The 25096-nt window shown below is 32.2% G+C and overlaps 13 protein-coding genes across 13 annotated transcripts; 5 read left to right on the top strand and 8 right to left on the bottom strand.

Moving 5' to 3' along the window:
• The first annotated feature begins 829 nt into the window (after positions 1–829).
• Positions 830–1994, top strand: BX664DRAFT_338607 (Ser-Thr-rich glycosyl-phosphatidyl-inositol-anchored membrane family-domain-containing protein). The gene is made up of 5 exons (XM_051546471.1): positions 830–1057; positions 1197–1250; positions 1311–1451; positions 1529–1618; positions 1692–1994. Exons 1-5 carry the CDS (start codon positions 925–927, stop codon positions 1985–1987), a joined length of 714 nt encoding a protein of 237 aa, XP_051398554.1. The 5' UTR covers positions 830–924; the 3' UTR covers positions 1988–1994.
• Positions 1995–2063: 69 nt separating this feature from the next.
• Positions 2064–4523, bottom strand: BX664DRAFT_338605 (RuvB-like 2). The gene is made up of 10 exons (XM_051546470.1): positions 4450–4523; positions 4261–4318; positions 3960–4169; positions 3707–3888; positions 3470–3576; positions 3289–3382; positions 2990–3208; positions 2660–2898; positions 2462–2591; positions 2064–2385 (listed from the first exon to the last, which is right to left on the bottom strand). Exons 1-10 carry the CDS (start codon positions 4450–4452, stop codon positions 2233–2235), a joined length of 1395 nt encoding a protein of 464 aa, XP_051398553.1. The 5' UTR covers positions 4453–4523; the 3' UTR covers positions 2064–2232.
• A 2039-nt stretch (positions 4524–6562) lies between these two features.
• BX664DRAFT_338602 (uncharacterized protein) lies at positions 6563–8589 on the bottom strand. Its single transcript, XM_051546469.1, has 6 exons — positions 8377–8589; positions 8095–8192; positions 7601–8024; positions 7342–7536; positions 7179–7265; positions 6563–7053 (listed from the first exon to the last, which is right to left on the bottom strand). Exons 1-6 carry the CDS (start codon positions 8458–8460, stop codon positions 6862–6864), a joined length of 1080 nt encoding a protein of 359 aa, XP_051398552.1. The 5' UTR covers positions 8461–8589; the 3' UTR covers positions 6563–6861.
• A 313-nt stretch (positions 8590–8902) lies between these two features.
• BX664DRAFT_338601 (P-loop containing nucleoside triphosphate hydrolase protein) lies at positions 8903–10098 on the bottom strand. The gene has a single exon (XM_051546468.1). It carries the CDS (start codon positions 10071–10073, stop codon positions 8931–8933), a length of 1143 nt encoding a protein of 380 aa, XP_051398551.1. The 5' UTR covers positions 10074–10098; the 3' UTR covers positions 8903–8930.
• A 171-nt stretch (positions 10099–10269) lies between these two features.
• Positions 10270–11110, top strand: BX664DRAFT_338600 (uncharacterized protein). The gene has a single exon (XM_051546467.1). The coding sequence runs from the start codon at positions 10307–10309 to the stop codon at positions 11045–11047; it is 741 nt and encodes a 246-aa protein (XP_051398550.1). The 5' UTR covers positions 10270–10306; the 3' UTR covers positions 11048–11110.
• A 73-nt stretch (positions 11111–11183) lies between these two features.
• Positions 11184–12421, bottom strand: BX664DRAFT_338599 (uncharacterized protein). Its single transcript, XM_051546466.1, has one exon. The coding sequence runs from the start codon at positions 12360–12362 to the stop codon at positions 11349–11351; it is 1014 nt and encodes a 337-aa protein (XP_051398549.1). The 5' UTR covers positions 12363–12421; the 3' UTR covers positions 11184–11348.
• A 675-nt stretch (positions 12422–13096) lies between these two features.
• On the top strand, positions 13097–13685 carry BX664DRAFT_338597 (uncharacterized protein). The gene has a single exon (XM_051546465.1). It carries the CDS (start codon positions 13150–13152, stop codon positions 13582–13584), a length of 435 nt encoding a protein of 144 aa, XP_051398548.1. The 5' UTR covers positions 13097–13149; the 3' UTR covers positions 13585–13685.
• Positions 13686–14020: 335 nt separating this feature from the next.
• On the bottom strand, positions 14021–15307 carry BX664DRAFT_338594 (uncharacterized protein). Its single transcript, XM_051546464.1, has 5 exons — positions 14901–15307; positions 14617–14802; positions 14422–14560; positions 14224–14339; positions 14021–14148 (listed from the first exon to the last, which is right to left on the bottom strand). The coding sequence occupies exons 1-5, from the start codon at positions 15216–15218 to the stop codon at positions 14050–14052; spliced, it is 858 nt and encodes a 285-aa protein (XP_051398547.1). The 5' UTR covers positions 15219–15307; the 3' UTR covers positions 14021–14049.
• A 23-nt stretch (positions 15308–15330) lies between these two features.
• BX664DRAFT_284168 (Quinolinate phosphoribosyl transferase) lies at positions 15331–16692 on the bottom strand. Its single transcript, XM_051541627.1, has 4 exons — positions 16277–16692; positions 16057–16203; positions 15530–15981; positions 15331–15469 (listed from the first exon to the last, which is right to left on the bottom strand). The coding sequence occupies exons 1-4, from the start codon at positions 16471–16473 to the stop codon at positions 15390–15392; spliced, it is 876 nt and encodes a 291-aa protein (XP_051398546.1). The 5' UTR covers positions 16474–16692; the 3' UTR covers positions 15331–15389.
• Positions 16693–16925: 233 nt separating this feature from the next.
• BX664DRAFT_338591 (uncharacterized protein) lies at positions 16926–19419 on the top strand. Its single transcript, XM_051546463.1, has 5 exons — positions 16926–17118; positions 17193–17264; positions 17498–18232; positions 18290–18431; positions 18519–19419. The coding sequence occupies exons 1-5, from the start codon at positions 17035–17037 to the stop codon at positions 19247–19249; spliced, it is 1764 nt and encodes a 587-aa protein (XP_051398545.1). The 5' UTR covers positions 16926–17034; the 3' UTR covers positions 19250–19419.
• A 114-nt stretch (positions 19420–19533) lies between these two features.
• BX664DRAFT_300871 (dual specificity protein phosphatase CDC14B) lies at positions 19534–20701 on the bottom strand. The gene is made up of 5 exons (XM_051542364.1): positions 20649–20701; positions 20530–20595; positions 20221–20415; positions 19925–20154; positions 19534–19853 (listed from the first exon to the last, which is right to left on the bottom strand). Exons 3-5 carry the CDS (start codon positions 20356–20358, stop codon positions 19691–19693), a joined length of 531 nt encoding a protein of 176 aa, XP_051398544.1. The 5' UTR covers positions 20359–20415; positions 20530–20595; positions 20649–20701; the 3' UTR covers positions 19534–19690.
• Positions 20702–21191: 490 nt separating this feature from the next.
• BX664DRAFT_387760 (translation elongation factor EF-1 alpha) lies at positions 21192–22895 on the top strand (the record flags this gene model as incomplete). The annotated part of the gene is made up of 3 exons (XM_051549406.1): positions 21192–21245; positions 21316–21633; positions 21726–22895. 3 exons carry the CDS (start codon positions 21192–21194, stop codon positions 22728–22730), a joined length of 1377 nt encoding a protein of 458 aa, XP_051398543.1. The 3' UTR covers positions 22731–22895.
• Positions 22896–23033: 138 nt separating this feature from the next.
• On the bottom strand, positions 23034–24883 carry BX664DRAFT_338586 (S-adenosyl-L-methionine-dependent methyltransferase). The gene is made up of 9 exons (XM_051546462.1): positions 24732–24883; positions 24453–24665; positions 24361–24375; positions 24235–24294; positions 24117–24141; positions 23989–24053; positions 23732–23913; positions 23609–23668; positions 23034–23540 (listed from the first exon to the last, which is right to left on the bottom strand). The coding sequence occupies exons 1-9, from the start codon at positions 24800–24802 to the stop codon at positions 23182–23184; spliced, it is 1050 nt and encodes a 349-aa protein (XP_051398542.1). The 5' UTR covers positions 24803–24883; the 3' UTR covers positions 23034–23181.
• Positions 24884–25096: the final 213 nt, after the last annotated feature.

The following is a 25096-nucleotide window of genomic DNA, read 5'->3' as shown; positions in this document are numbered from 1 at the left end:
GCATCCAAGTGCATCCTGTTATATCAGTTAACCACGACCTCCATCCTATTCATTCAATTGAGTTGATCCAATTGTAATATCCATTTAGTTGATCCTATCGAATATCAATCCATTCAATTGATCCAGTCGTTATGTTCACATATCTATTCACAGAGAGAAAAATACATATGATCATCAATGAGAAAAAAAAGAAGTTATATGTTGCAACCTAGGTCAAACTTGAGAAAGAAAGAAAGAAAGAAAGAAAGAAAGAAAGAAAGAAAGAAAGAGATTAGTAGCAGAACATCATATCCCTGTTTTGTTGACATTACCTTGAGTATATATATACAAAATAACAAAGTAGATGACTTGTAACTATTACTTGAGAAACAAACCAATCAAACTAGGGCAGAAACAAAAATAAAAAAATAAAAAAGTGATGGAGAAGGAAAAGAAAAAGGAAAAATAAAAAAAAAATGGGAAAAATAAAAAATACAGCCTGATTTTATTAATTTGGAACTCCAAAGCTTCCAGCGTAAAATTGATCCCAGGTAATAATTACCTTGATTTTTGTTAAAGTTTGATTGCAGGTAATTTTTTCATAGAGTCCAATCTACAATCTTTTCTTTTTTTTTTTTTTTTTTTTCTGGGTAGAGTGAAAGTTCCGGACACAAGAATAAACTTGTCCAAAAAAAAAAACTTACTATCCGATGGATACCTTTCAAATGTCCAAAAAAAAAAAAAAAAAAAAAAAAGGAAACAGCAAAGGAATGCAGGATAAGTTATGTAACAAATGAAATCAATAAACAACGGAATATTTTTTTTTTCACTTACGATAGATGGATGGATGATGTTAAAAAAAAAAAGAGGCCATGCAACCAATAATCTCTCCTAAATTTTTCTTTCTTTCTTTCTTTTACTTTTACCTCTTTTTCAATTATCAATATGGTATCCAGTTTGAGTTATGGTTTGATGTTAATGGGTATGATGACCATGATGGTCAATGCCAATATGTCTCCTTCTAATCCCGAACCAGGCACTGTGTGGACAGTAGGGAAAGAATATGAAATCACTTGGGGTAAATGCATTGTTTTTTATATTAAAACATCATCATCATCATCACCATCACCATCATCATCATCACCATCATCATCATCACCATCATCATCATCGTCTTATTTTTTTTTCTTTTTCTTTTTTCTTTTTATTCTTTATAGAGGAAGATAATACAGAACCCCCTATGAATGCTACATGGAAGACCTTTCGTATCGGTAAATCACACAGAATAAAATAAATAAAAAAAAAAAAAAACTAATAGATCATCTATTTAGATTTGATGACTGGTGAAGATAATGATCAAGTGTTATTAACAACTATTGCTGAAAATGTTAAGGGAAATGCTATGACTTACAAGTATACTGCACCTGATGTTACTCCTCATGCTCCCATTTACTTTTTGATGTTCACCAATGGTATATATAAAAAAAAAAAAAACGATTTTTTCCTAATTTGAATATCATATTTATTTATTTTTTTTTTTCCTTAATAGAAAGTGGTGAAAATGCATGGTCTAGTCGATTTGCCATTGTAGGTCAAGATGGTAAACAAGAAGTACCAGAAAAATCTGTTCAACCCAATGGTAAGTGAAATATCAGTAAAAAGAATGATTTGATCCTTAATCCATTTTTTTTTTTTGATGATGATAATGATAGGTGAAAAGATCCCATGGGGTGTCGGTAAGTTGGTGGCCGGTAATGTGGCAGGTGCTGCAGTAAGCTCTGCTGCTGATACATCGTCTGCTGCCGCCACTGCTTCTGCCAAACCTACTTCCATGTCATCTGGACCTCGATCTGATTCGCCTGCTTCTGCTGTTCCTTCATCCAATGCTGCTCATAAGGCTAATATCAATTCCCAAAAGAACAGAAAATCCAATGACGCTTCTCAAACAATGTTTGCATCATCCATTGGTGCTATACTGTCCATTGCTATCATCTTGTCTTTCTTTTAAAATACACATGAATAAAATAAAAAAGATATGTATACACATATTATACATAATGAAAGATGTCATCTATTTCATTTATTTTTTTTTTAAAAAAAAAAAAGGCAACTACAAAGAAGGTCAAATTGTCAATAAAATGGTGAAGAAGCTATGATGTAAAGTAATAATAATAAAAATAAAAAACGATAATGGGAATGGTAGGGAGGAAAAAATGATAATATGATAAAAAAAATGATAAATGCACATATAACCTACAACTCCATTGGTGTATCGATAGCCATACCTCCTTCGTTTTCATTAAACATGTATTGGTCTTGATAATCCTTCATGGCTTGTACAGATCGTTTTTCATCCAAGAATAGCATGTATACGCGTTTGATATCCTGTACATCTACAGCAGGTGCCTGATATAAATAAAAATATAAAATATAAAATCAATTTATTTTCCATTTTTCTCTGTCTCCTTTCTATGATAGTTACCTTTCTCTTCCTTGCTACAAGGTTTGCTGCTGTAATCAAATGAATAGAGTAACGTAATGAGGTTTCCACACCAATCTTCGTCAAGAGATCTTTGGCTTCTTCTGTCATATCTACATCTTCTTCTTGACATCTACATATAGATAAATAAAATAGGATGATTGTTAATCAACATCAACCTCATCCTATTTGTCTTATTACCTGATAGTCAAAATTTCACTGATTTCCTTTTCTTCATAAGCCTTTGTTGAGATGATTAGTAAACGATCCAATAAATCTACAGGGATACCATGAGGAGATTTGTATTTTGTGCCACGGATATTGGTAATACCACGATTGGTAGCCATGATCACTACAGGAGCCATATCATCTTCCAAAGCTCGATTTAAGAAGGAGAAACATTCAATATCAAGCATGTGAACTTCATCAATAAATAGGACCTAGAAAAACATAATCCATTAGTAAGATGCCCCTTTTTTTTCCTCATCTTCTCTTTATGAGCTAAAAAAAAATAACAGAATCGTTACTTACACCGGGAACAATTTCAGCCTTGCCTTCTTCTCTCCATTCTGAAACTTTGCTGTTGATTTGGTCACGTACTTCTGCCTTGATTTCACCCGTATCACCTGAGAATAAAGCCAAGAATCCTTGCGACCGACTGTTGATCACATCAATTTCGTGCAGAGAAACTGTATGAACCACTTCTTTTCGTTTTTGTAATTCACCTTCAGGACATTGAACAAACTTGACCTAAATAAAAAAAGAGATGTATTAAAATGATGATGTCCTCTTTTTACTCTCTTTCCCTTATGATTCATTTCAATACTTACATCTGATCCCATAGCATCATAATCTCTAGCACGAGTGAATGAGCGGCCCAATCTTGTAATACGTCCAGAAGCTTTATCGATAGCAATGACATCACTAAATAGAAATAAAAATGAATAAAGTAAAAAAAAAAGTGCCAACAATAATAAATGACTGTATTCATTTTCTTCTTCTTCCATTTACCCTGCCATCACTTTTTCCTTGTTTAATGAATCAATCATTTTATTGCCAAGATCATAAATGGTTTCCATATCCGTGGTTTTCACCGTCAATTTTCCAGTTTTTGATCCCTATATAAGTGGATATCCAAATAATAGGTAAAAAAAAAAAAAAAAAAAAAAGAGTTCAGACACTATAATGTGTATATACTCTTCTGTTTATGACCACACTCTTTTTCTTTGATATTAAAAGCCTACTTACACCAGTCATTGAACGATCCACCTGAATTTCCACTACTTCACCTTCAATGATTTCGGATTCTTCTTTAATACGCACACCAATAGAGCGACGGAAAGCTTGAGTCAAAGCTTCAGTTTTTGACATTTCAAGAGAAAAGATTTCTGAAGCAGCCAACATGGTAAAAGGCACGTCAGTTCCCAATCCTTTGCAGAAGAAGAAGAAGAAGAAAGGTGAATTCATTAGTTTCATTATTAGGGAAATCAATTGAACTTACCTTGAGCCATACCCATAGCAATGGCAGTTTTACCAGTAGAAGGAGGACCAGCAATCAATACAGCCCGACCAGCAATCTTTCCTGCAGAAATCATCTTAACAATCACACCAGCTGCTTTACGAGCCTTCAATTGTCCAACCATTCCTTGTGAAGTTTGTCGAGGTTCCAACGCATCGTCTAAACCTAAACCTCGAATATGTGAATGAGCCCCTAATAAAAGAGAAAGAAGAAGAAAAAAAAAAAAAGTAAAATAAAATTAAATTCAACATTGAAAAAAAATAATAAGAGGATCGTAACTTACCAACGCGTTCCATTCGTAAAAGGTCTTTGGTTTCTGTATTTGTCACGATGGATCCAGACTAAGAAGAAAGAATAATAATAATAATATTAAACAAATCAGTCGATTTAACATGTATATAATTGATAGATAAAATAACATTATTTTCTTTATAGTTTGTGACGTGAAGGTAAGCATATGAAGTCTCCTTACCATTATATAAAAATAAGTATAATTGTATAAAGGAAGAAGAAAAGAAAAAAAAAAAAAAGGGAAGAAACAAAAAAGAGGAAAAAAAAAAATTGAATGCAAAAACATCCCCGACAACTAGTGACTGCAAGACCACCACCTCTTTTTTTTTTTTTTTTTTTTTTTTCTTTCTGGATCATCCTAGGACTTGACACGCTACATTTCCAAATCCGATTGTGTATGTTGGATCATCATCCCACTTCTATTGAATCATTGTTTTCAACGAGATAGGTTACCTTTTTTTAGAACTGATTCAATAAACTATATATTCATAATAAAAAAACGAATGATAAAAAAAAAAAAAGAATGATCCTTTTAAAAGAAAAACAATGTCATTTCACTTTTTATGCAATGTGCCTAAAGTCTATTTTTATGTTAAAAATAATAATAATAATAGAATGTAAATGTTTATTTAAAAATATGAAAAAAAGGTATATCAATAAGAAATGAAAATAATAATGATGATAATGTATAAAATGATAATAGTAGTACTAGTAATAAAATAATGAATGAAGGATGATAATAATAGTAATAATAATGATAATGATAATAATAATAAATAAGATGTAGTACTATGAATAAATTGTATGTTATTCTTTTTTTAAGCACCAGTATTAGTAACATCATAACCAGAAGAATAAGTAGTACGACCACCCATAGGATCAACAAAGTAACCCACTGAATCAGGATGAGAATTTGTTCTCATAGGATCCATCAAATATTTAGCTTGAATAGCAGGCGATTGAACAGGTGGAGAATATGTAATAGTGGATGATTCATGAATAGAACTTGCTCTAGAATTATCCTTGGAGTGTGCTGGTGTAGTGTTTGTACTAGATGATTGACGTTGAGTCAATTTCTTGATAAGTTCTTGGAAATTCATTGTTGATAATAATAATAATAAAAAAAAAAAGTATTTGATTGGAATAAGATTGATTTATATGAATGTAATAAAGTAAAAAAAAAAAAAAAAAAAAAAATTGATGTTCAAGAAGCGTTTCTTTTATATCTTTTTGGTTGGTTGCACTGTCAAAACGGTTAGCCGGATGAACTCCGCCCCTACCGGTTATCTACATTTTTGATCCCATCATTTTCAGTTTTACTTTTTAACGATGACTTCACTTTTATAATAAATCATCATCATTATAATAATAAAAATGATAAATAAAATCAATGATAGATTAAATTGATTTCTTTTATATATATATATAATCATCGTATATCTTTTTTTTTTTTTTGATTTGATTCCGCGGGGGCGTAGTGCGGATAATACTTTAATCGAGTCCACGGGATTCATTAAAAAAAAAAAATCCTCCACAAGCCAACTTCAAAACGTTTATCCTATGGATTTTCGGATCCAAGAGAAACAAATCATCATCGCGGTTTCCTTTTCAAGTCCTTTTTTTTCAATTGATCTTTTCATGACAAATCCTTTATTTCATGATTTATTGCGAATTATCATTATTCATATTACACATATATATTATAAAATGGTACTAAGATAATATGATAAACGTTTACTTCCTCTCATGATTAATTTTATAAATGGATTGAGCCATATCATGGTCATGAAACCAAAGAAAAAAAAAAAAGGAAGCTATCACACCCAATAATCACTCCCTTCAGTATTTGATTCTTAATAAAAATTCAGCTATGATAAACTTGACGAATATTATTCTTGTGGTCACATGAAAATGAGTGATATGCATTGAATTGCATTGACGTGAGTGACAACGATGATAGTAGTGGGGTAGAACAGGACTTTATTATTAAAAGATGATATAAAATAATCTTGATAAAAAGTAATCACCATGATTAGAGCAAGATATCATAAGTCATTTGCTTTGCGTTTTTGCTCTGATATAACGATAGCCAATGAAAAGACTGCAATCTCAGCCAACCAATTGAAGTCTTTCCTTCATCAGATAAAGCACATGAACATATATTACCTAGATAGATGAATCACAAAAAAGTTGATTTTTGGTGCTGCTTTATTTCGAATGAGTAGACAATAATAATAATAAAAATAATAATAAAAAAAAAGACAGAAAAAAAAAAAAGAATAGAATGAGAGAGGGAGAGAGTGTGGAAAATCAAGTATAATAGTAAAAGTTAAAAAAAAAAAAAAGGAAGAGGAATGCAATAAGACTAACATCAAAAAGACACATATGAAGAGGGAACTAAGAAATAAAATCACAAAGGAATAAAAAAAAAAAATGAAGAAAAAAAAAAAGAGAGAGAGAGAATATGTGGAATTGTGAATAAAAGGAAAAAGGAAGAGTGACGATAAGAATGATAATGATAATAATCCCCAAGAAAGGAAATCCAAACCAAATATACAAATGTCTATAGTAAAACATTCATCCTCCTCTATCATCATGCTGGTGTTGTTGAATCTTTGTTGCTATGGTCGCCCGCAGTGTCTTGATTTCTTGCTAAGTTTGTATCCACAAATAATTCCTTCCATCTTTTCAACAATTGTTGGCATCGTTCGTGAATACTGAATTCTGTGTCATTCCCAAAATCATATCCAATTCCTGACTTGACCACCTTACCAATCTTTGTGTGCTATATATAAAATCAATAAGGTTAAAACATTGTTCCTACCATTTATATCCCACTTCATTCATTGACGCGTCATATCCATTTTTCCATATTGTACACTTTCTTTCTATATAATGATCCTTTCTTACCCGTAATAATTCATATGTCATAGGCGCATCTTCAACATCCTTCAAAGCTTGTGAGATTTTGGGGTAATCATCTAATGGAATATCGCCCTAATATAAAACAAAAAAAAATATCAGGATCACACTTTTCTCCTATATGTCACATCACTCATTTCGAATATTTTACCTGTTTCTTTTCATACATCAACTTTTGTAAACGATGTCTAAGATGATACAGTCGTTTGAATTCGCGAGTAAATTCTGGTGATTCATTATCCTTGTTCAATCCTTCTTCTGATTTGCGAGGTGTGATTGGAGACGCACTTGCACGATCGTGCCCGTTGACTGATTGATCTTCTTTTTCCATTGACATTGACTTGCGCTATCCAATAAAATAATACCAAATATCAATATACTATGTTGTCACTCATTCTGTATTCTTTTACCCTTTTCTTTTTATCCGATTTGGCATCTTCACTAACACTGCGTTTGTTATTCACTACTTGTTGGGTATCCATATCTTCTTGATCTGAAGTTTGTAGAGTCCTTGTTTTCTTGGTAGAAGAAGGCAATGCCGAATTTCCCTTTGACGCTGCGGGTGGTGTTATAGTCTTCCCTGTCACTTCATTTGTTGCTGTTGAATTTGCCTTTTTTCCACCCTTTGTTACCTTCGATTTCTTCTTTTCTTGAGGTTGTTGTTGTTCCTCTTCCTCTTCTTCTTCTTCTTGTTCATCTTCTTCCATCAAAGTTGGATCTAAAGCCTCACGTACTGCCATTTCCAAATCCTTCGTTTTAAACTTTTTCGCCTTTAAATCCTTTTCCACATTGACTTTGTTGAATGGTCGAATAGAGTCAGGTCCAAAAAATCCACTAATAAATCAAGTTAGATTTCCCATCTCTTTTCCTTTTCTTCCTAATAATTCCTTTCTATTTCACTTACTAGTCTCTTGATCCAAAAAAGAAAACAGTCCATATTGGTGATTTGGTTTTTGTCTTTTGTTTCATGACTTTGGCTGGTACAGTACGTTCATCTTCAACCTAACAAAATAAAAATAAAAAGATGGATTAGATCACAGTCATGTTATAAATCCAATTCCCTTCTTTTTCCAAAGTTTATCCATAGATCAATGTCATGATTCTCTTTTCTTCTTTTTATACATCACACACACACACAATATAATATAAATAAAAAAAAAAGAATAATAATAATATATATAATTACCTTTGCTGGCCACCAGGGGTATCCTTTCAATTTGGCAAATACAATTGTTCCAGGCGGATAAGCATTGTTTTCTTGTTGACCCATCTTGTTATGATTTCAAAGCGTGATAACAGTTAAATAATAAGAAAATAAAGTAAATAATAATAATAATAATAATAATAAATAATAACAATAATAAAAATAAAAAAGGAGATGAGTAAAAGTGAGAGTAAGAGAAAGAGAAAGAAAGAGAGAGAGAGAGAGAGTGAAAGAGAGAAGAAACTGAAGAGAATGCTTATAATAAAGCCAAACTAGTTAATCAAATAAAAAAAATATGAAATAAAGGGAGATAGTTTTATGTATTGTTATTGGAGGGAAAAAAAAAAAGAGGAAAAGAGAGAGAGAGAAAAAAAAAAAAAAAAAGAGAAACAAAACAAAAAAAAAAAAGAGCATATGAGAAAAAAAAAAGAGGGCGGAGTCAAAAAGAAAAAATTTTATTTACCGTACATTGGGACACACACATAAAAGGCATGTACACAAAAAAGTAAAAAAAAAAAAAAATAAGGTTTTCTTTATTATTCTGTAAATTGATGTACTATTTTCATCAACCCTTGTAATAATGGTTGTCGTCGTTGATAAACTACCCATCCTATATATCCTACTGCACATGTTGTCAAAATTAAACTTGATTTTCTAATAATCCAATTTCCAGAATGATTACCATTATTATTAAGAGGACGTACCGGATGAATATCTTGACATTGTACCATTCGACGATCATGATCCAATACCAACCTAAGATGTCTTGCCAATGTATTATCACTATAACCACCATCCTTACGATACCATCCTTCATATGATCGTTGTCTTTCACCATTCACTCCAAAGAAACCAACCTTATTCAATCTAGAAAGATATAATGTATATGCCGGCATATAAGTATCCACAAATGTTCTTACTGCTTCATCTGATAATCCTTTCACATTTCTTGTTTGTTGCATATGATGTTCTTGTTGTAATCTCCATTGGTATACTTGCTCCAGTTCAATCGGCGCCAAATGTAAAAAGATATCCATCTTGGGGTAAAGTTTTTCTTCATATTTGACTAAAAAATCATTCAAAATCGCCAAATCATGTAATCCATGTTGTTGTAATAAATTTGATTGTTCATACATATGTTGTAATTGAGCCAGAGTTACTGATTTAAATCCCAGGGACCATCCTTCAAATAAAATAATATCCACCCGTCCTTGTACCTGTTGCCACTCTTCTTCTGGTAATCGATCCCCCAATCCACCGTGTAATGATTTATCATAAGCAGGAACATACACCGTTTTTTTAGAATCACCCTTTAAAAGATTGTCAAATACTGTTTCTGCAAGCTCCAAATCATGAGACCCTGGTTGACCTCGATATTGTAAAAGTCGGTTGTCGGGATATCTTGCCGCTAATTTCACTTGAGCTTCACGAGTCAAATACAAGTCATCCAGAGAGAAACTAACTACATTTAAATCATAAGGAGCTTGTCGAAGTAAATGTACAAGAGTATCACATAATGTTGTTTTGCCACTGCCTTGACATCCAGATACACCTACCACCATGGCTTTATGTTCTAAACCACGAGTTTGTCTATCCTTGAGAAAAAGTCTATGGTGTTCAATAATATAATCCAAAGACGCCTTAGTTTGAGGTAACATGGCATAAGACGGCGATGCCATAATGAATAATATAGGAAAAAAAAAAAAAAAAGAAAAAAGAAAAAGTAAGTCTGAGAAAAAGAAAAGGAAAAGAAAAGAAATTAAGAACTGGGGAAGAGCCAAATCAATGAGAAAGTTAGATTTTGAACGTCCGAAAAAAAAAAGGAAACGCGCGAACTTGTATCCCCTTTCCTTTTTCTTTTCTTTTCTTTTCTAATTTTTTTCTCTCCACTTTTTTAATTTCCCTTTTTATCATGAATTTACCATCCTTCATCCGTCAACCAGCCATTGCTCTTATTGGTGATACTTGTTATATATCACTGATAGAACAATTAGACTATACTGATGTGACCTGTATCAAGTATTCTATTTCTAAAGGTCTTGGGTTAGGTATTGTAGTAGGAGGGTCCATTGTCAAGATTCCACAAATCCTAACAATTGTGTCTCATGGTTCAGCACAAGGAGTATCTCTGTTATCGTATTTATTGGAAATATCAGCGTCTACTACCACACTAGCCTACAATATTCGTCAAGCCAATCCCTTCAGCACATTTGGAGAAGTTCTCTTTGTCACTCTTCAAAATCTCATCATTGTCGGTCTGATCCTGTTTTACAGCAAACAAAGTTTATATATATTACCACTCTATGCATTGGTTTTTGCTCTATTTTATGGATTACAGCAGCCTAACTTGGTCCCTAGTACTTTGATGGCTTCTCTGTACGCTGCCACTATCCCCCTCACACTTGCAAGCAAAGTGCCTCAGATTTGGTCCAACTTTAAGAACAAGTCTACTGGTCAACTCTCTGTATTTGCTGTGGTCAATTACTTCTTGGGAACAAGCGCGCGTGTGTTTACCACTTGGACTGAACTTGATGATCCATTGATGTTGCTTGGTATGTTATTGGCTACTGGATTGAACTTTATCTTGGTCTTACAAGTACTTTTGTATTGGGGTAAATCTCCTGCTTCAACATCTTCAAAGAAAAACATTTAGTTAGCCTACACAAATTTACATTTATATAATAAAAATAAAAAAATAAAATAAAATTCGTTGTTATTTGTATGTGTCTCTAGAAAGAATTTCACAAAAAAAAAAAAAAAAAAAAAAAAAAAAAAAAAAAAACTTTTATTCATGACGGTTCGTTTGAAATATGTACAAATATATATATACTACCAAGTATATATGAAAATCATCACATCATCATCTAAATTACAAGTTCTAAACTACAAGAGATTGTAAATACTAAATAGGAATGGTATTACTCTGACAAAACACATAAAAGAATACCTCATCATCACTTGCGTTGAATAGATTCCGGTAACCAAAGTTCATCCACATCAGTTTTGTTGCGTAAATAACGTACGATAGATTCAAACGTATCATCATAAACAGTAAAATGTCCCAAAGCCATCAATTGATCTGCTAAACCTGTCATCTCTTCCACCTTGCGTTGTCTATCAGCAGCTTGTTGTTCATCCAATACAGGTGTATCTTGTTTCTTGTTCTTGTTCTTCTTGGCCATTAGTTTTTGTTTCCATAGAGGTATTTTTCCATGTGCACCTTTCCCCAAGGTTGTCAATGCGTCCTTAACAGATTCACCCGGTAATAGGTATTCCACAAGAGCCAAATACACATCAGTTTGAGTTTGTGGTAATGTTGATTGTCGAGAGGCTTCCTTGACTTGTTCGGCCTGATCCCGTCGTACTTGAGCATCCCTAGCCTTGAGCATATCCTTCTTTGAAATTCCTTCCATCCATTTATCGTGAAAAGCTTCAGGATCCTTTTCGTTGCGAATGTAGTTGCCTTGAGCATCAAAACTACCTTCTTCCATTTCCTGTCGCATGTTGAATGCCGTCAATTTGTTTTTTTGGTTATCGTCATCATCACTTTCTTGATCCCTAGAGGTCCATTCTTGTCCTTCAATATCGTCCATACCAAGCCGTTTCTTCTTCTTGTCCTTTTTCTTTGTATCATCTTCTTCATCTGCCACCGTACTGGAGAACATATCAACATCGTCATCGTTGGTTTTTTTGCTTGCTTGGTCCTCATCACTATCGTCTCCACCATTTTCAGAATCACTATTAAAGGCGCCACCACCCACTTCTTCATCATCACTGACATAAGCATCCTTAGCAACAGCTCCACGACGTTGTTTGGCAGGTTCCAAAGACTCTTCATGATCTATTTCAAAATCGGTGCTTTCTTCTCTTTCTTGTCGTCTTTGTGTTTTGGCTCGTTTGCTGGATCCCGCTCGATCATAATAATCATCCTTATCAAATGACACCTTGCTGCGTTTGTATCCAGACATGAAGAGTAATTGTATAAGAATAAACAAATAAAAAGGAAAATAAAAATAAAAAAAAAAAAAGAACAGAAAGTGTGTGAGATTTTTTCTGTGCACAAAAAAAAAAAAAAAAAACTTTATCGGGGACTGAAAACAACACACACGAATCATCTCTGAAAAGATATGTATTAGGCAAACAACAATCGATGATGAATAGGATGATATATAAAGAAGAGTTTATTAATAAACTAACTTATATATAATCTAAATTGATGATGTTGAGATTTGCTGTTGAGAACAATTAAAGTACTGATTTAGCTATGATTATTAGAAAGACCATAATAAAGAATAAGAAAGCTTCTATTGATATCATCCATCATCCATTTCCGTAATTAAAAAAAAAAAAAAAAAGGAATCACAGCAAACATATTTTCAAAACCCAATACAAACAAGTCTCTAACCGTAACGCAGAAAAAAAATAAACGTACTTCAACATGAAAAAAAAAAACCAGTGAGTTGATCGTTAGGTTATAAGAAATTTTCCATAATCCAATCAATAGTTTTATTGGGCTTCTTTGGATAAAGCATCAATGACAATGACTATTTTTCTATTTGACATAAGAAGAATATAAAATATGAAAAGGGAAACAAAATCGTCCGATGTTCTTTTTTTCCTCTTGTTCTTTTTCATCGGCTGTTCTCACACCCGGCTTTTCATCCCCGCTCCTCTTCTTTTCTTAGTCTATTTAAATCACTTTTTTTTTTTTTTTCATTTCGTTTATATTTCTTCTTTTCTTTTTTTATATTCATCATGTCTACATCGATGATTACACCTGAATCGAAATATAAATCCATGTTCAAATCATCCAAAATATTATGGAAGAATAATAAAACTACACCAATATCTTTAAAGGAAGGAGAACAATCATCTTCTTCATCATCATCATCATCCAAACTTCTCAAGATACCTACTATGAAATTACCTTCTCCATCCATGCCATCTTTTAATAAAAAAGATAATCCAATGATGCTTCGAGAAACAGGTAAAAACGAAGTATATGAACTATCAACTGTCAATGATTCTGGAGTTTATTTACCACCACAACAACAACATTCTATCAAACATGATCATTGGTTGGATGAAGTTACATTCTCTTTTGTTTTACCCTCTCAAGATTGTTTGACCACTGTTTCTGGATGTCCTCATTCTTTTTATACACCCTCTTCTGTCATGATCACTGCGTAATTTATATTATTCATCTTTTTATTTTATATCTCACTTTTTTAATTTATTTGTATTATTTTATTTACTTCTTAATATTCTTAATTCTTTTCCCCATTTGAACAATAAAAAGAAAATTCTTTTTTTGGCATCAATGTTAACGAATGATGTGATTGGATGATGTGTTTATCCGTTATCCCGATACACCAATGACCACGATGATGACATTATGGAAACAACGCTAAACTATATATATATAATTAAAAGTTTCCCAATTCAAAATGAAAAAAAAAATCAGGGGAGTTTACCTTTCTCAATTGGTATCTTGGCATCAATGTGGTCAAAAGAATTTGATTTGTTTTTATTGATGTCTATCACGTATAGATAACCCCCCGAAAAAAAAAGAAGATGATGATCGATGATATATAATATAATCATTTTAATTCTTTTATTTATGAACGATAAAAAATAAATAAATAACTAATGAGACTAAAATAAACGTCTTTTCTTTTTCCCCTTTTCACTTTTCTTCAAGAGATCCAATTCTAATTTTGTTCTTCTTTCCAATTCCTTGTCAGGATCGGATAACTAGAAAAAAAAAAAAAGAAACGCATATATTAATTGAGTATGAATGTGATAAAAAGTTATGCAGATTTTTCTTACTTTTTTAGTAGGAGATGATGTCAAAGAAGCCTGGTCATCATGCGTTGCAGAATCTTTATTATCCTCTAATCCACTAGTTTGTTCTATTCCACTTATTGTCAACCTGGCATCGGATTCTTGAATTTAATAAAAAAAAAAAAATTAAATACAATAGTCAGCAGTCAATAATTTCAGTTCCGTCACTGATTTGTCCTTTACCATTTTCAATATTTGAATCAGTCTTCAAATAAAATTGAGAAAGCCATGAAGAAGTATTGTCAATACCTTCTTTCGGTGATGATGGTAATGATGATGAAGTTGGTGATGGTGATTTTGATCTTCTATGATCCATAGTATTCTAAAGGAGAAAGGTAATATTAATCCATCATATCACATGATCTCTCTGTCTCTTACCTTTTGATTCAACCAATTAGATTGTGTGATAGAGACTAAAGGAGCAATAAAATGTGTATATAAAACCGTAGGACCATCCAAAAATGACGCGTTTTCATGAAGAAAATTCATTTCCAAAAGAGAACAATCAAAAGTCCATGATAACGAAGTGAAACCTTTACTAATATCCTTGTATATGATTACTAACTAATTTCGAAAAGAAAGAAAAAAGGTATATAATAAATAAATGATTTCAATACTGTTAAGATAGAAGATCCTTTTTCACGTCATTTTTTTTTTTTTACTTGACCACTTTCGGATAATCTTATTTTGCAGTTTTCTGACTGGTGGAAGCATGATTGTAGAGAAACTAACAAATCCCTAATTTGATCATCCGATTCTATATCCATCCGATACTCTGTGGCTCGTTTGATGATAGTAGAAGAGTTACCATATTCAAACCAAGTATATCGAAGATTTGTTGCAAGAATTCTATATTCGTCAATGTCAAAGATGGCTTTAACGTAAATGGGTCCGTCTAAAGCATGTCCTTCAATATTTGTATCTAGTATTACCCAGGGTATGTTCAATAGTTTGGTATGGTGAGTAACATTTAATAGCATTAGGTTTTGTCTTCAACATAAAATAAAATAAAATAAAAAGAAAGAATTGTGAAAAAAGAAAAACATAAAAAGACAGAACTCAAAAAAAAAAAAATAAGACAAAATAGTAAAATAGATTCAAAGACAGATCGTCATTTTTATTGGATGATTTCAAAACTGGGGTAGATTTTATTATTTCTTGTTGATCTTGAGAGAAAAGTCAACATGAGGAACACCTTGAGTAATAGTACTCATACTGAGAATATCAATATCTATATAATGAAAAAAAAGATTTATATAAGAGATTCATCCATCTTTTTTTTTTTTTTTACCTTCACAAAAGTAATTTGCACAAGTTTCATAAGTAATACCACCACTGCTTTCAATTAAGAAATGTTTGATACCTTTTTCAGCCCATCTTTGTTTGATACTTTTAGCAGCTACCTTGAGACCTTCACCAGTAAAGTTATCCAACATAACAATATCTGCACCAGCAGCAATGGCTTCATCAGCTTCTTCTTCTGATTGACATTCCACTTCAATCTTCAAAGAGAAACCACAAACAGCACGAGCATTCTTGACAGCCTTAGTAATCGATCCAGAACTCCATACATGATTATCCTTAAGCATTACCATAGATGATAAATCCATACGATGAGTATCCAATCCACCTACAAGTACACCATATTTTTCTACCAATCGAAATCCAGGTGTTGTTTTTCTTGTTGCAGCAATAACACCATTAAATCCTTTGGCTTTTTGTAATTCATAGACTTGACGAGCTCTAATAATAATAAAAAAATAAATAAATAAACATAAATTCATTATTATTATTATTATTATTATTATTATTATTTACCTTAAAGCAATACCACTACAACGACAAAGGATATTCAAAGCAGTTCGTTCACCCAATAAAATCTTACGAGCTTTACCATATACTTGAGCCACAGCTAATTTTCCTTCAGGTTTTAAATGTTCACCTTCTTTATTTTGCCATTCTACACTATGAAATAATAATAATAATAAAAGTTGAAGATGAATATTGTTATTATTATTCTAAAAAAAAAAAAGCTTACCGACAATCCAGTTGTCTAAAGACTTCATCAAAAAAGGGGACACCTGCCAAAACACCTTCAGCTTTACAATATAAAGTAGCGACTTGATCTTCTTCACCTACGACATAACCTCCATAGTCAAATGAAGGAACATCTTCTTCTAAATATTGAGCAATAATAGTTTTGTAATTAGTAGCAAGTAAATGGGAATAATCCATAATAATAATAATAATAGAAAAAAAGAAGTGAAGAAAAATTGACAAGGGTTATTACTTTTTTTTTTTTTTGTCACCATTTTCCTTCCCTTATTCCCCACATGATTTCTAACTCCGGGTAATTCCTGTATCATACAATACTGTTATCATGATGCTTGATGATTTTTAAAAATATAAAAAAAGAATAAAGAAAGTTTTCATTAAACAAATTTTTGATTAGAGAAAAAGAAAAAAAAAAAAAAAAGAAGTCATTAAAGTAGTACTAAGATCAATCATACTTAGTATGATGAATTGGAAACATCAAGTCAAAAGTGCCCTTTTTTTTTTTTTTTTTACTTTATTTTATTTACCGCCGAAATCAATATGGTAGTACAAGTGAAATCAAGGCACTTTTTTTTTTACAAAAATTTTTTCATTTTCATTCTTTTTTTTCGTTTTCTTTTTCTTTTTTTTTTTTTTTTTTTTTTCCTTAGTATTACTGATTTCTTTTTTTTATATTATTAAAGAACTTGGTTCTGCTTGTTTATTTATTTTTTACCTTTTTTATTTGCCACTTTCTCCATCATGACATCTTCAACTAGTGACTTTGAAAAGGTTCTTCACTTGTTACAAAAAAACTTGGAAGAAGCTCAAAATGACAATCTGACAGTAAGTGCTGTTAAATAATAATAATAATAATAATAATGATAAAAGGTTGTATTAACTTATTATGTCGTTTATAGTTACAAGCTCAAATACAAGAACTCAGAGAACAATCTAAAGAACTAGGCAATGATAACGACTATCTCCGGAAAGTAAGTCTGACATATATATAAATATATATATATATATATGAGCGTGAGTCTGCGTGTGTGTGTGTGTGTGAGCGAGAGTATGTGTGTGAGAGTGAGTGTGTGTGTGAGAGTGAGTGTGTGTGTTGTGCTGTATATATATATATGTACATGGGTTGAATTAGGTAATTGACCACGACATTTTTTTCCTTTTGACATTCTGTCATCCATCATCATCCAAATGATTATCATCATAGAAAATAGCTGGGATTCAACAAGATAACTCTATGTACAGCAATACGCAATCTCGATTGGAAACTCAACTCTATGCTCAGGAACAAGATACTGCCAACCTTCGAAAACAAATACAACAGTTAACAAAATCCAAACGAGATGCTGAACAAAAACTGGAAATGGAACTCACTAGTTTTGAAACTGATCGAATCGCATGGCAACAAAAGGAAGCTGATATGTATAATCAAATTCGAAATCTTAGTCTTGGTGGTGAACCTAGAACTCCTCGTACTCCTCGTCGAAGAAGTGTTACCTCCTCTACTCTTAGTCCATTTGGCTTCCCAGCTCCTCTTAGTAATATTGGTGAAGAAGGACAACAACAACAACAGGAACAACAAAAGAGAAATAGTCGATTATTATCAGTAGAAGATGATGATGATAATAGTCAACTTTCATCTCCCAAACTTGCCACTATTGATTCTTGTTATGCAAGAGAAAGCAAAATTGCTCAACGTACTATCAAAGCTCAAGACAAAATGATTTTGGATTTGAAGGCGGAAATGGACCAACAAAAATCTATGGTACAAGATAGAGATGCTCAAGCTCAACGTCAATCATTACGTATTCAACAATTAGAACAAGAAATTGCAAATGTCAAACATGTCAATCAATCTCTTATGGAAGATAATGAGAGTTATCAAATCTTGTTACACGAAAAAACTATTAGTGGCGAGTTTATGATGAATCCAATTATGCAGGTAAGAAATGGAAAAAATAACATATTTGTAATGAACTAATGTCTTTTTTTTTTTTAGATAGCAAATGGTGATACTTCGAAATCTAATGGTACTGTACAACCTTCAACTAATTCCAACACCAATGGATTGAATTTGGCAGCAGAACTCAATTTGGCTAGTGATATTGAAGCTACTCAAAAAGTGGATAATACTGTACAAAGTAAGTTAATATCCAATCATGATCAGAGTAAGAATATTCATTTTATTTTATTTTATTTTTATTATTATTATTATTTTACATATATAGAATTGACAGATGAAGTCAAAACATTACAAGACACCAATCGAGCTTTACAACTTTATATGAACAAGATTTTGATGAAGATTATCGATAATAAACAATTAGAAGATGTACTTAGTATTGATCAACCCAAACCTAAACCAATCATCACCACTACTACCAAGGAATCAGTGGAACCAGCTCCAAGAAGTGCAGGTTTAGGACCCGCACCTACCCGTACCTTATCAAGTACCTTGCTCAACAAAGGAAATCAATCTCGTCAACAACGTCGTCGTACCATTTCTTATTGGGGATCCAAAGTACCTGCACCACCACCACCTTCTTCTTCTCCTGTTCCTACTGCATCATCCACTTTATTGACGAATACTCAAGATGATCGTACTACTCGTCGTCACAGTGCTATGCCAAGTACTAACAACAACAACAATAATAATAAGGAAAATACGAATGGAGGTTGGGCAAAAGCATTACGTAGAATGAGTATTGGATGGTCAGCTTCTCCTACAGTTATCAGCAACAACAATAATAAACCAATGCATGAACAAATTGGTGCAAATACCACACCACCATCAAGTATACATGAATCAACCTCATCATCATCCAATGAAGAAGTCAATCATTCTTTAGATGCTCCTCGTCCCCTCAATGGTAATAGAACACCAAGTATGAGTCGATCTGCAAGTTCCTCCACTTCTCTACGTGCAAGTAATGAATTGGCTACCCTTCAAGAAGAATGATTTTTACAACCCATTTCTATTTGATATCAATACAACTTTTTTTATTATTATTATTATTATTTCCTTTTTATTTGATTCCATATTCCCCTATTCCTTTATCCTCTTACCTTCACATTCGTTACTTATTTATTGATTCAATACCCGTACCTTATCGTATGACAATAAAAAAAAAAAAAAAAAAGGCCCAACACTGATTTTTTTTTTTCACCATTATCTACTTTATTGATCTATTTGTCTAGTATGTGTATATATGTATAAATGAATGAATAAATGTATGTACCAATAAATGTTTCCACGTGTCATCAAAAAAAAAAAAAAACTAGACTATTCACTTCCTTTATGAAAAAAAGATCTACATCAAATAAAACCCAAGTAAAACAAAAGAATAATAAACTAAACTAAAACCAAATATACATCGAATGTCCAGCAAAACGGTGTTGATCAAGAGATGATGCATTGTTTTTTAGATCTAGGTTTATAAGATTCAATAAACTTCAATTGTTTGTTGTTGATGGCTCCACGACGTCTTTCCCTAATATATGCAACCGCATCCAAAGGTGGCATACCCTGTTCAATAAGAGCAATGGCTACTAATACAGGTGCTCTATTTAACAAAAAAAAAAAAATCAGATATTATTATTATTATTATTATTATTATTATTATTATTATTTTACCTTCCTAACCCAGCTACACAATGAATAGCAATACAACCTGTAGGATGATCCACATTATGAAATCGTTCTTCAATCAAATTCAACCAAGTATCCACAATACTAGAAGGAGGAGAAGCACCATCACTAAATACCCAATCATGTGTTTCAATCCCTTTTTCATCCAATGGTTCTTTAGGGTATGTTGCTTCACAGCATCGTACTACATCTGTTACTTGCCATCGTTCAAATTCCTAAAAGAAATATATATATATATTAGTTTCTGATTATTATTATTATTATTATCATTGTTATTATACCTTCAAATAAAGTGGTAAGTTATTTGTACTAGGTGCATCTACAATAAGAAATCTTGTATTGTTTGATTCGATCAATGTAGGTGGATTGATCAGTGGTCGACCATTATAAATAGAACTGGAAGTATTTCTACCATACATTGTAATTCAAAATAATGATATTTTTCCTTTCCAGAGATGATACTGATAAACTTTGTTCTATGTTAATTAATTAAAATAAAAATAAAAATAAATAAGGGTCTATATCGTTTCCCAAAACTAAAATAAAAAGTACTTTTATTTTTTTTCAAAATAATAAAAAGATGTTGTTACCTAATAAAACTAATTTCCAAGAACCAAATGGTGACAGTTGATATTTCACTATTTCAAAAAGGTATCCTAATTTATATATATTAATTAGTTACTTAAGTTTCTTATTATTCATTAGTTACCTATTAGAATGTATATATATATAATAGACAAAAAAAAGAAAGAAAGAAAGAAAGAAAGAAAAAGAAAAATATTTAACGTGGTAGGAAAACCATCAAAAATAAAAGAGATACAAAAAAAAAAAAGGAAAAAGAAAAAGAGTATTTTAACTTGGAAAAGAAAAAAAATCGCACGCACACAAAAGGATAGATGTTAATTTCACATTCCGTATATTGTTTTGTTTGTTTGTTTTTTTTTCCACACACACACTCCAAGAAACTTGATCATACTTGTATAATATATTCTATTTTTACTATATATAATTTTAATCATCATAAAAATATTCCTTCTTTATATATATATATACATACTTTTTATCATGAAAATGAGAATTATGCAACACAAGTTTACTAGCTTTTGTCATACGTACAAAAAAAAAAACTATGTTACAGCGGAGATGAAAACCAGTGGCGTGGCTTTGGCATATAAAAAAAAAAAAAAAAAATTTTTTTAATTCCTTTTTTTTTTTTTCTTTTTTTTTTCCAACTTTTTTTATTTTAATAACCATGGGTAAAGAAAAGACTCACGTTAACGTCGTTGTCATTGGTCACGTCGATTCTGTAAGTTTATATAATATTTTTCAAAAAAAAAAAAAAAGTACGTTAATAATAACTTGTTATTTTCATTTAGGGTAAATCTACTACTACTGGTCATTTGATCTACAAGTGTGGTGGTATTGATAAGCGTACCATTGAAAAGTTCGAAAAGGAAGCTGCTGAACTTGGTAAGGGTTCCTTCAAGTACGCCTGGGTATTGGACAAGCTTAAGGCTGAACGTGAACGTGGTATTACTATTGATATTGCTCTCTGGAAGTTCGAAACTCCCAAGTACCATGTTACTGTCATTGATGCTCCTGGCCATCGTGATTTCATCAAGAACATGATTACTGGTACTTCTCAAGCTGATTGTGGTATTCTTATCATTGCTGCTGGTACTGGTGAATTCGAAGTAAGTAAAAAAAAAAAAAAAAAAAAAAAAAAAAAAAAAAGAATGAATATATTTATTTATTTTTATTTTATTTTTTATTTATTTCTTCATAGGCTGGTATCTCCAAGGATGGTCAAACCCGTGAACACGCTTTGTTAGCTTTCACTCTCGGTGTCCGTCAATTGATTGTTGCTATCAACAAGATGGATTCTACCAAGTGGTCTGAAGCTCGTTTCAACGAAATCATCAAGGAAGTTTCTGGTTTCATCAAGAAGATCGGTTTCAACCCCAAGTCTGTCCCCTTCGTCCCCATTTCTGGTTGGCACGGTGACAACATGTTGGACGAATCTACCAACATGCCCTGGTACAAGGGATGGAAGAAGGAAACCAAGGCTGGTGAAAAGTCTGGTAAGACTCTTTTGGATGCTATTGATGCCATTGATCCCCCTACTCGTCCTTCCGACAAGCCTCTCCGTCTTCCTCTTCAAGATGTGTACAAGATTGGTGGTATTGGTACTGTCCCCGTTGGTCGTGTCGAAACTGGTATCATCAAGGCTGGTATGGTCGTCACCTTCGCTCCTGCTAACGTGACCACTGAAGTCAAGTCTGTTGAAATGCATCACGAACAATTGGCTGAAGGTCTTCCTGGTGACAACGTTGGTTTCAACGTCAAGAACGTTTCTGTCAAGGATATCCGTCGTGGTAACGTCTGTTCCGACTCCAAGAACGATCCTGCCAAGGAATCTGCCTCTTTCACTGCTCAAGTCATTGTCCTTAACCATCCTGGTCAAATCGGTGCTGGTTACGCTCCTGTCTTGGATTGTCACACTGCTCACATTGCTTGTAAGTTCGCTGAATTGTTGGAAAAGATTGATCGTCGTTCCGGTAAGAAACTTGAAGATGCTCCCAAGTTCGTCAAGTCTGGTGACTCTGCTATCGTCAAGATGATTCCTTCCAAGCCCATGTGTGTTGAAGCTTACACTGATTATCCTCCTCTTGGTCGTTTCGCTGTCCGTGATATGCGTCAAACCGTTGCTGTTGGTGTTATCAAGGCTGTTGAAAAGGTTGACAAGGCTGGCAAGGTCACCAAGGCTGCTACCAAGGCTGGCAAGAAATAATTTTTAGGTTATTATTGTTTTTTTATTATTATTCTGTTTACTAGATAGTATTCTTCATACATTACATATCTCAATTTCATACATAGTGTATCATTTTATGGAAAAAGGTAATTGATGCCTTTTTGTTTTGTAAATAAAACAGGTCGAAAATATATTTATCATGTTGTTTTGAATGGATCATCGTTTTTTTAAAAAAAAAAAAAATATATATAAGAGATTTTAATATTCATATCGTTCAAATATCCTAGTAAAAGTTTGGTATTGTAGGTTGACAAAAAAAAAAAAAATAAAAGAAATGTTGTATTGATTTTAGAACAAATGGGTTGAAAGATTTTATTATACAAATACATAAGAGTGGTACTAGGAGGTAATTGAATTTTGTAAAAATGTTGACATATATGATGATAATAAAGAGAGATTCTATATAAAGAGGAGGTCAATTGAAAGATGATCATTCTTGAGAGGGAATAATATCAGAGGGAATAGGACCATCAGGGTGATTCTTCTGCGCCACTACACAATAAAAATTGGTCCAACTTTTAAATTCTTGACATTCGGGGAGAACGGCCTTAAATGCAGCATCATATTTCGCAACAGGCATACACCAATCTTCACAAAGTCGAGGTTTCAATGCGTCAGAAAACCTTTGCACACAATCCATCATTAGGTCGCCTACTCGTCCAAGCCATCCTATAGGTGCTGATCGATGTGTTGATTCATAAATGGTCACTGCATTCGTCTTCGCAAAACGATCTTCCAATTCCAAACCAATTTTATTGGCCATACCTCTAGTTTGTAATGATACTGTGACTATATATGAACAAAAATAAATTTCTGATCAAAGTAATTTTTTTTTTTTTTTTTTTTTTTTTGGTTACCTCGCATGAGCCATAAGGATAGATTTGGACCAATATCGTTAATTTCAGATCCGGATTCCACTATATAACAGGATATAAGTATTAGCATTGTAATTTTTTTTATTTTTCTCTTTTATCTTTTACCGAATTCTAAATAACCTCCAGGTTTTGTAACTCGAATGGCTTCTTGTATCACCTTTTCCCAATTATCTTTGGTATGCTTGAATCTTGCTTCCCGTTGTACAACAAAGTCAAAGGTATTATCTTCAAAAGGCAGACCCTTAGTAAAATCCGTCACCTGAAAATGGGAATTGCATGGAGGATTGCTATAATCCAAAAAAGCAAAGATAAATCTTTTTTCTTTTTCTTTTTTTTTCTTTTTTTTCTATTTGGATTCTTACGTGATGGCGTATAATATATCATCAATACCAATATATTGAGAATTTGGATATAATTTGGCCATTTCCTGTCAAAATCAAACATAACAAGTTATACTAATAAATAATGTTTTTTTTTGTCTTTATCTTACCTTTATCCACCATCCTGGACCACAACTATCAATCACCATATACGTAAAATACCAAAAAGAGATATGCATATAAGCAAAAGAGAGAATCAAAGCATGAATTTCACTATTTCCAACTTACCAAATGTGCAAGACTCGGGCCCCTTGTTTTAGTTGTTGTTCTACAGGTGATATAAAATAACTAGATAATGTTCAATTAGGTCAAACATAAGATATTCAATAAAGTCTTTGTTTTCTTTTTCTTTACCTTCCAAATAGGTATCTATGAAAGAAAAAGAAAAAAAAATACCATGATCAGTAATATTGAATAATGAGTTGTAAAAAAAGGTTCGACTTTACTTGTGCAATAAATGGATCACTTCGAGTCTTTCAACTTCTTCGTCATCACAAGGTAATAAATGTGCTGGACCATTCTTCGATTGTTGTTTGTAATGTCGTCCTTCGATATATTCATAACCAATCATAGGGAATTTCGGCTCACTAAGTTCATCGTCATGTTGTTGTTGTTCAACTTCAGATTTGGAAGACCCATTGCTTTGACAACTACCATTACTAATAAGGAACATTAGTTGATAAGGTAAAAAAAAAAAAAAAAAATAAAAAACAATAATATAATACTTTTTTGACGGTATAGTCGCAGTCTGTTTTATTGTAGCTTTGGCTTTTTTAAAATAAGAGAACGGAAGCATAAAATGAGAGTAATGGGGGAGTTATTAATGAGAGGACGGGGAGGTAAAGGAGAGGAGAAAAAAACAAAAACAAAAAAAAAAAAAAGACAAGAGGAAAAAAGAAAGAAAAAAAGAGTGAATGACAAAAAAAAAAAATATCGGACGCTGTCATCTAACGTACACCTACCTGGCGGAGTCGAATAAAAAAAAAGAGAGAGGAAGGGAAGGAACGCGGGCAATCAGTTATTGATCGATGGGAAAAGATGTATTACTTTAATCTTGGTTGCTATTTTCATTTTTTTTTTTTTTATCGGA

This window comes from Halteromyces radiatus, assembly GCF_025201355.1.
Source record: "Halteromyces radiatus strain CBS 162.75 chromosome Unknown BX664scaffold_6, whole genome shotgun sequence".
Classification (NCBI taxonomy): domain Eukaryota; kingdom Fungi; phylum Mucoromycota; class Mucoromycetes; order Mucorales; family Cunninghamellaceae; genus Halteromyces; species Halteromyces radiatus.
This window is presented reverse-complemented; position numbering and strand designations above follow the sequence as displayed.

What these genes read in the sequence shown, in the direction of transcription:
- BX664DRAFT_338594 (XM_051546464.1), bottom strand. Translation starts at nt 15,218, where the DNA reads ATGCTATTAAATGTTACTCACCATACCAAACTATTGAACATACCCTGG. An exon ending in GATTATCCGAAAGTGGTCAA is followed by an intron (nt 14,803 to 14,900) that starts GTAAAAAAAAAA and finishes TTTCGAAATTAG; the next exon opens with TTAGTAATCATATACAAGGA. An exon ending in TGATTCAAATATTGAAAATG is followed by an intron (nt 14,340 to 14,421) that starts GTAAAGGACAAA and finishes ATTAAATTCAAG; the next exon opens with AATCCGATGCCAGGTTGACA.
- BX664DRAFT_338591 (XM_051546463.1), top strand. Translation starts at nt 17,035, where the DNA reads ATGACATCTTCAACTAGTGACTTTGAAAAGGTTCTTCACTTGTTACAA. An exon ending in ATAACGACTATCTCCGGAAA is followed by an intron (nt 17,265 to 17,497) that starts GTAAGTCTGACA and finishes TTATCATCATAG; the next exon opens with AAAATAGCTGGGATTCAACA. An exon ending in AGTGGATAATACTGTACAAA is followed by an intron (nt 18,432 to 18,518) that starts GTAAGTTAATAT and finishes TTACATATATAG; the next exon opens with AATTGACAGATGAAGTCAAA.
- BX664DRAFT_338601 (XM_051546468.1), bottom strand. Translation starts at nt 10,073, where the DNA reads ATGGCATCGCCGTCTTATGCCATGTTACCTCAAACTAAGGCGTCTTTG.
- BX664DRAFT_338600 (XM_051546467.1), top strand. Translation starts at nt 10,307, where the DNA reads ATGAATTTACCATCCTTCATCCGTCAACCAGCCATTGCTCTTATTGGT.
- BX664DRAFT_284168 (XM_051541627.1), bottom strand. Translation starts at nt 16,473, where the DNA reads ATGGATTATTCCCATTTACTTGCTACTAATTACAAAACTATTATTGCT. An exon ending in TGTAGTGGTATTGCTTTAAG is followed by an intron (nt 15,982 to 16,056) that starts GTAAATAATAAT and finishes TATTATTATTAG; the next exon opens with AGCTCGTCAAGTCTATGAAT. An exon ending in TGCAAATTACTTTTGTGAAG is followed by an intron (nt 15,470 to 15,529) that starts GTAAAAAAAAAA and finishes TTCATTATATAG; the next exon opens with ATATTGATATTCTCAGTATG.
- BX664DRAFT_338599 (XM_051546466.1), bottom strand. Translation starts at nt 12,362, where the DNA reads ATGTCTGGATACAAACGCAGCAAGGTGTCATTTGATAAGGATGATTAT.
- BX664DRAFT_338602 (XM_051546469.1), bottom strand. Translation starts at nt 8,460, where the DNA reads ATGGGTCAACAAGAAAACAATGCTTATCCGCCTGGAACAATTGTATTT. An exon ending in AATCGGATAAAAAGAAAAGG is followed by an intron (nt 7,537 to 7,600) that starts GTAAAAGAATAC and finishes TTTATTGGATAG; the next exon opens with CGCAAGTCAATGTCAATGGA. An exon ending in TGATGTATGAAAAGAAACAG is followed by an intron (nt 7,266 to 7,341) that starts GTAAAATATTCG and finishes GTTTTATATTAG; the next exon opens with GGCGATATTCCATTAGATGA.
- BX664DRAFT_338597 (XM_051546465.1), top strand. Translation starts at nt 13,150, where the DNA reads ATGTCTACATCGATGATTACACCTGAATCGAAATATAAATCCATGTTC.
- BX664DRAFT_338605 (XM_051546470.1), bottom strand. An exon ending in TGCTATGGGTATGGCTCAAG is followed by an intron (nt 3,889 to 3,959) that starts GTAAGTTCAATT and finishes TCTTCTGCAAAG; the next exon opens with GATTGGGAACTGACGTGCCT. An exon ending in TTGTAGCAAGGAAGAGAAAG is followed by an intron (nt 2,386 to 2,461) that starts GTAACTATCATA and finishes TATTTATATCAG; the next exon opens with GCACCTGCTGTAGATGTACA.
- BX664DRAFT_300871 (XM_051542364.1), bottom strand. Translation starts at nt 20,358, where the DNA reads ATGTATGGTAGAAATACTTCCAGTTCTATTTATAATGGTCGACCACTG. An exon ending in ACTTACCACTTTATTTGAAG is followed by an intron (nt 20,155 to 20,220) that starts GTATAATAACAA and finishes TATTTCTTTTAG; the next exon opens with GAATTTGAACGATGGCAAGT. An exon ending in TGTGTAGCTGGGTTAGGAAG is followed by an intron (nt 19,854 to 19,924) that starts GTAAAATAATAA and finishes TTTGTTAAATAG; the next exon opens with AGCACCTGTATTAGTAGCCA.
- BX664DRAFT_338586 (XM_051546462.1), bottom strand. Translation starts at nt 24,802, where the DNA reads ATGCTTCCGTTCTCTTATTTTAAAAAAGCCAAAGCTACAATAAAACAG. An exon ending in GTCCAGGATGGTGGATAAAG is followed by an intron (nt 24,054 to 24,116) that starts GTAAGATAAAGA and finishes TGATTTTGACAG; the next exon opens with GAAATGGCCAAATTATATCC. An exon ending in TGGAGGTTATTTAGAATTCG is followed by an intron (nt 23,669 to 23,731) that starts GTAAAAGATAAA and finishes CCTGTTATATAG; the next exon opens with TGGAATCCGGATCTGAAATT.
- BX664DRAFT_338607 (XM_051546471.1), top strand. Translation starts at nt 925, where the DNA reads ATGGTATCCAGTTTGAGTTATGGTTTGATGTTAATGGGTATGATGACC. An exon ending in CTTTTTGATGTTCACCAATG is followed by an intron (nt 1,452 to 1,528) that starts GTATATATAAAA and finishes TTTCCTTAATAG; the next exon opens with AAAGTGGTGAAAATGCATGG. An exon ending in AAAATCTGTTCAACCCAATG is followed by an intron (nt 1,619 to 1,691) that starts GTAAGTGAAATA and finishes TGATAATGATAG; the next exon opens with GTGAAAAGATCCCATGGGGT.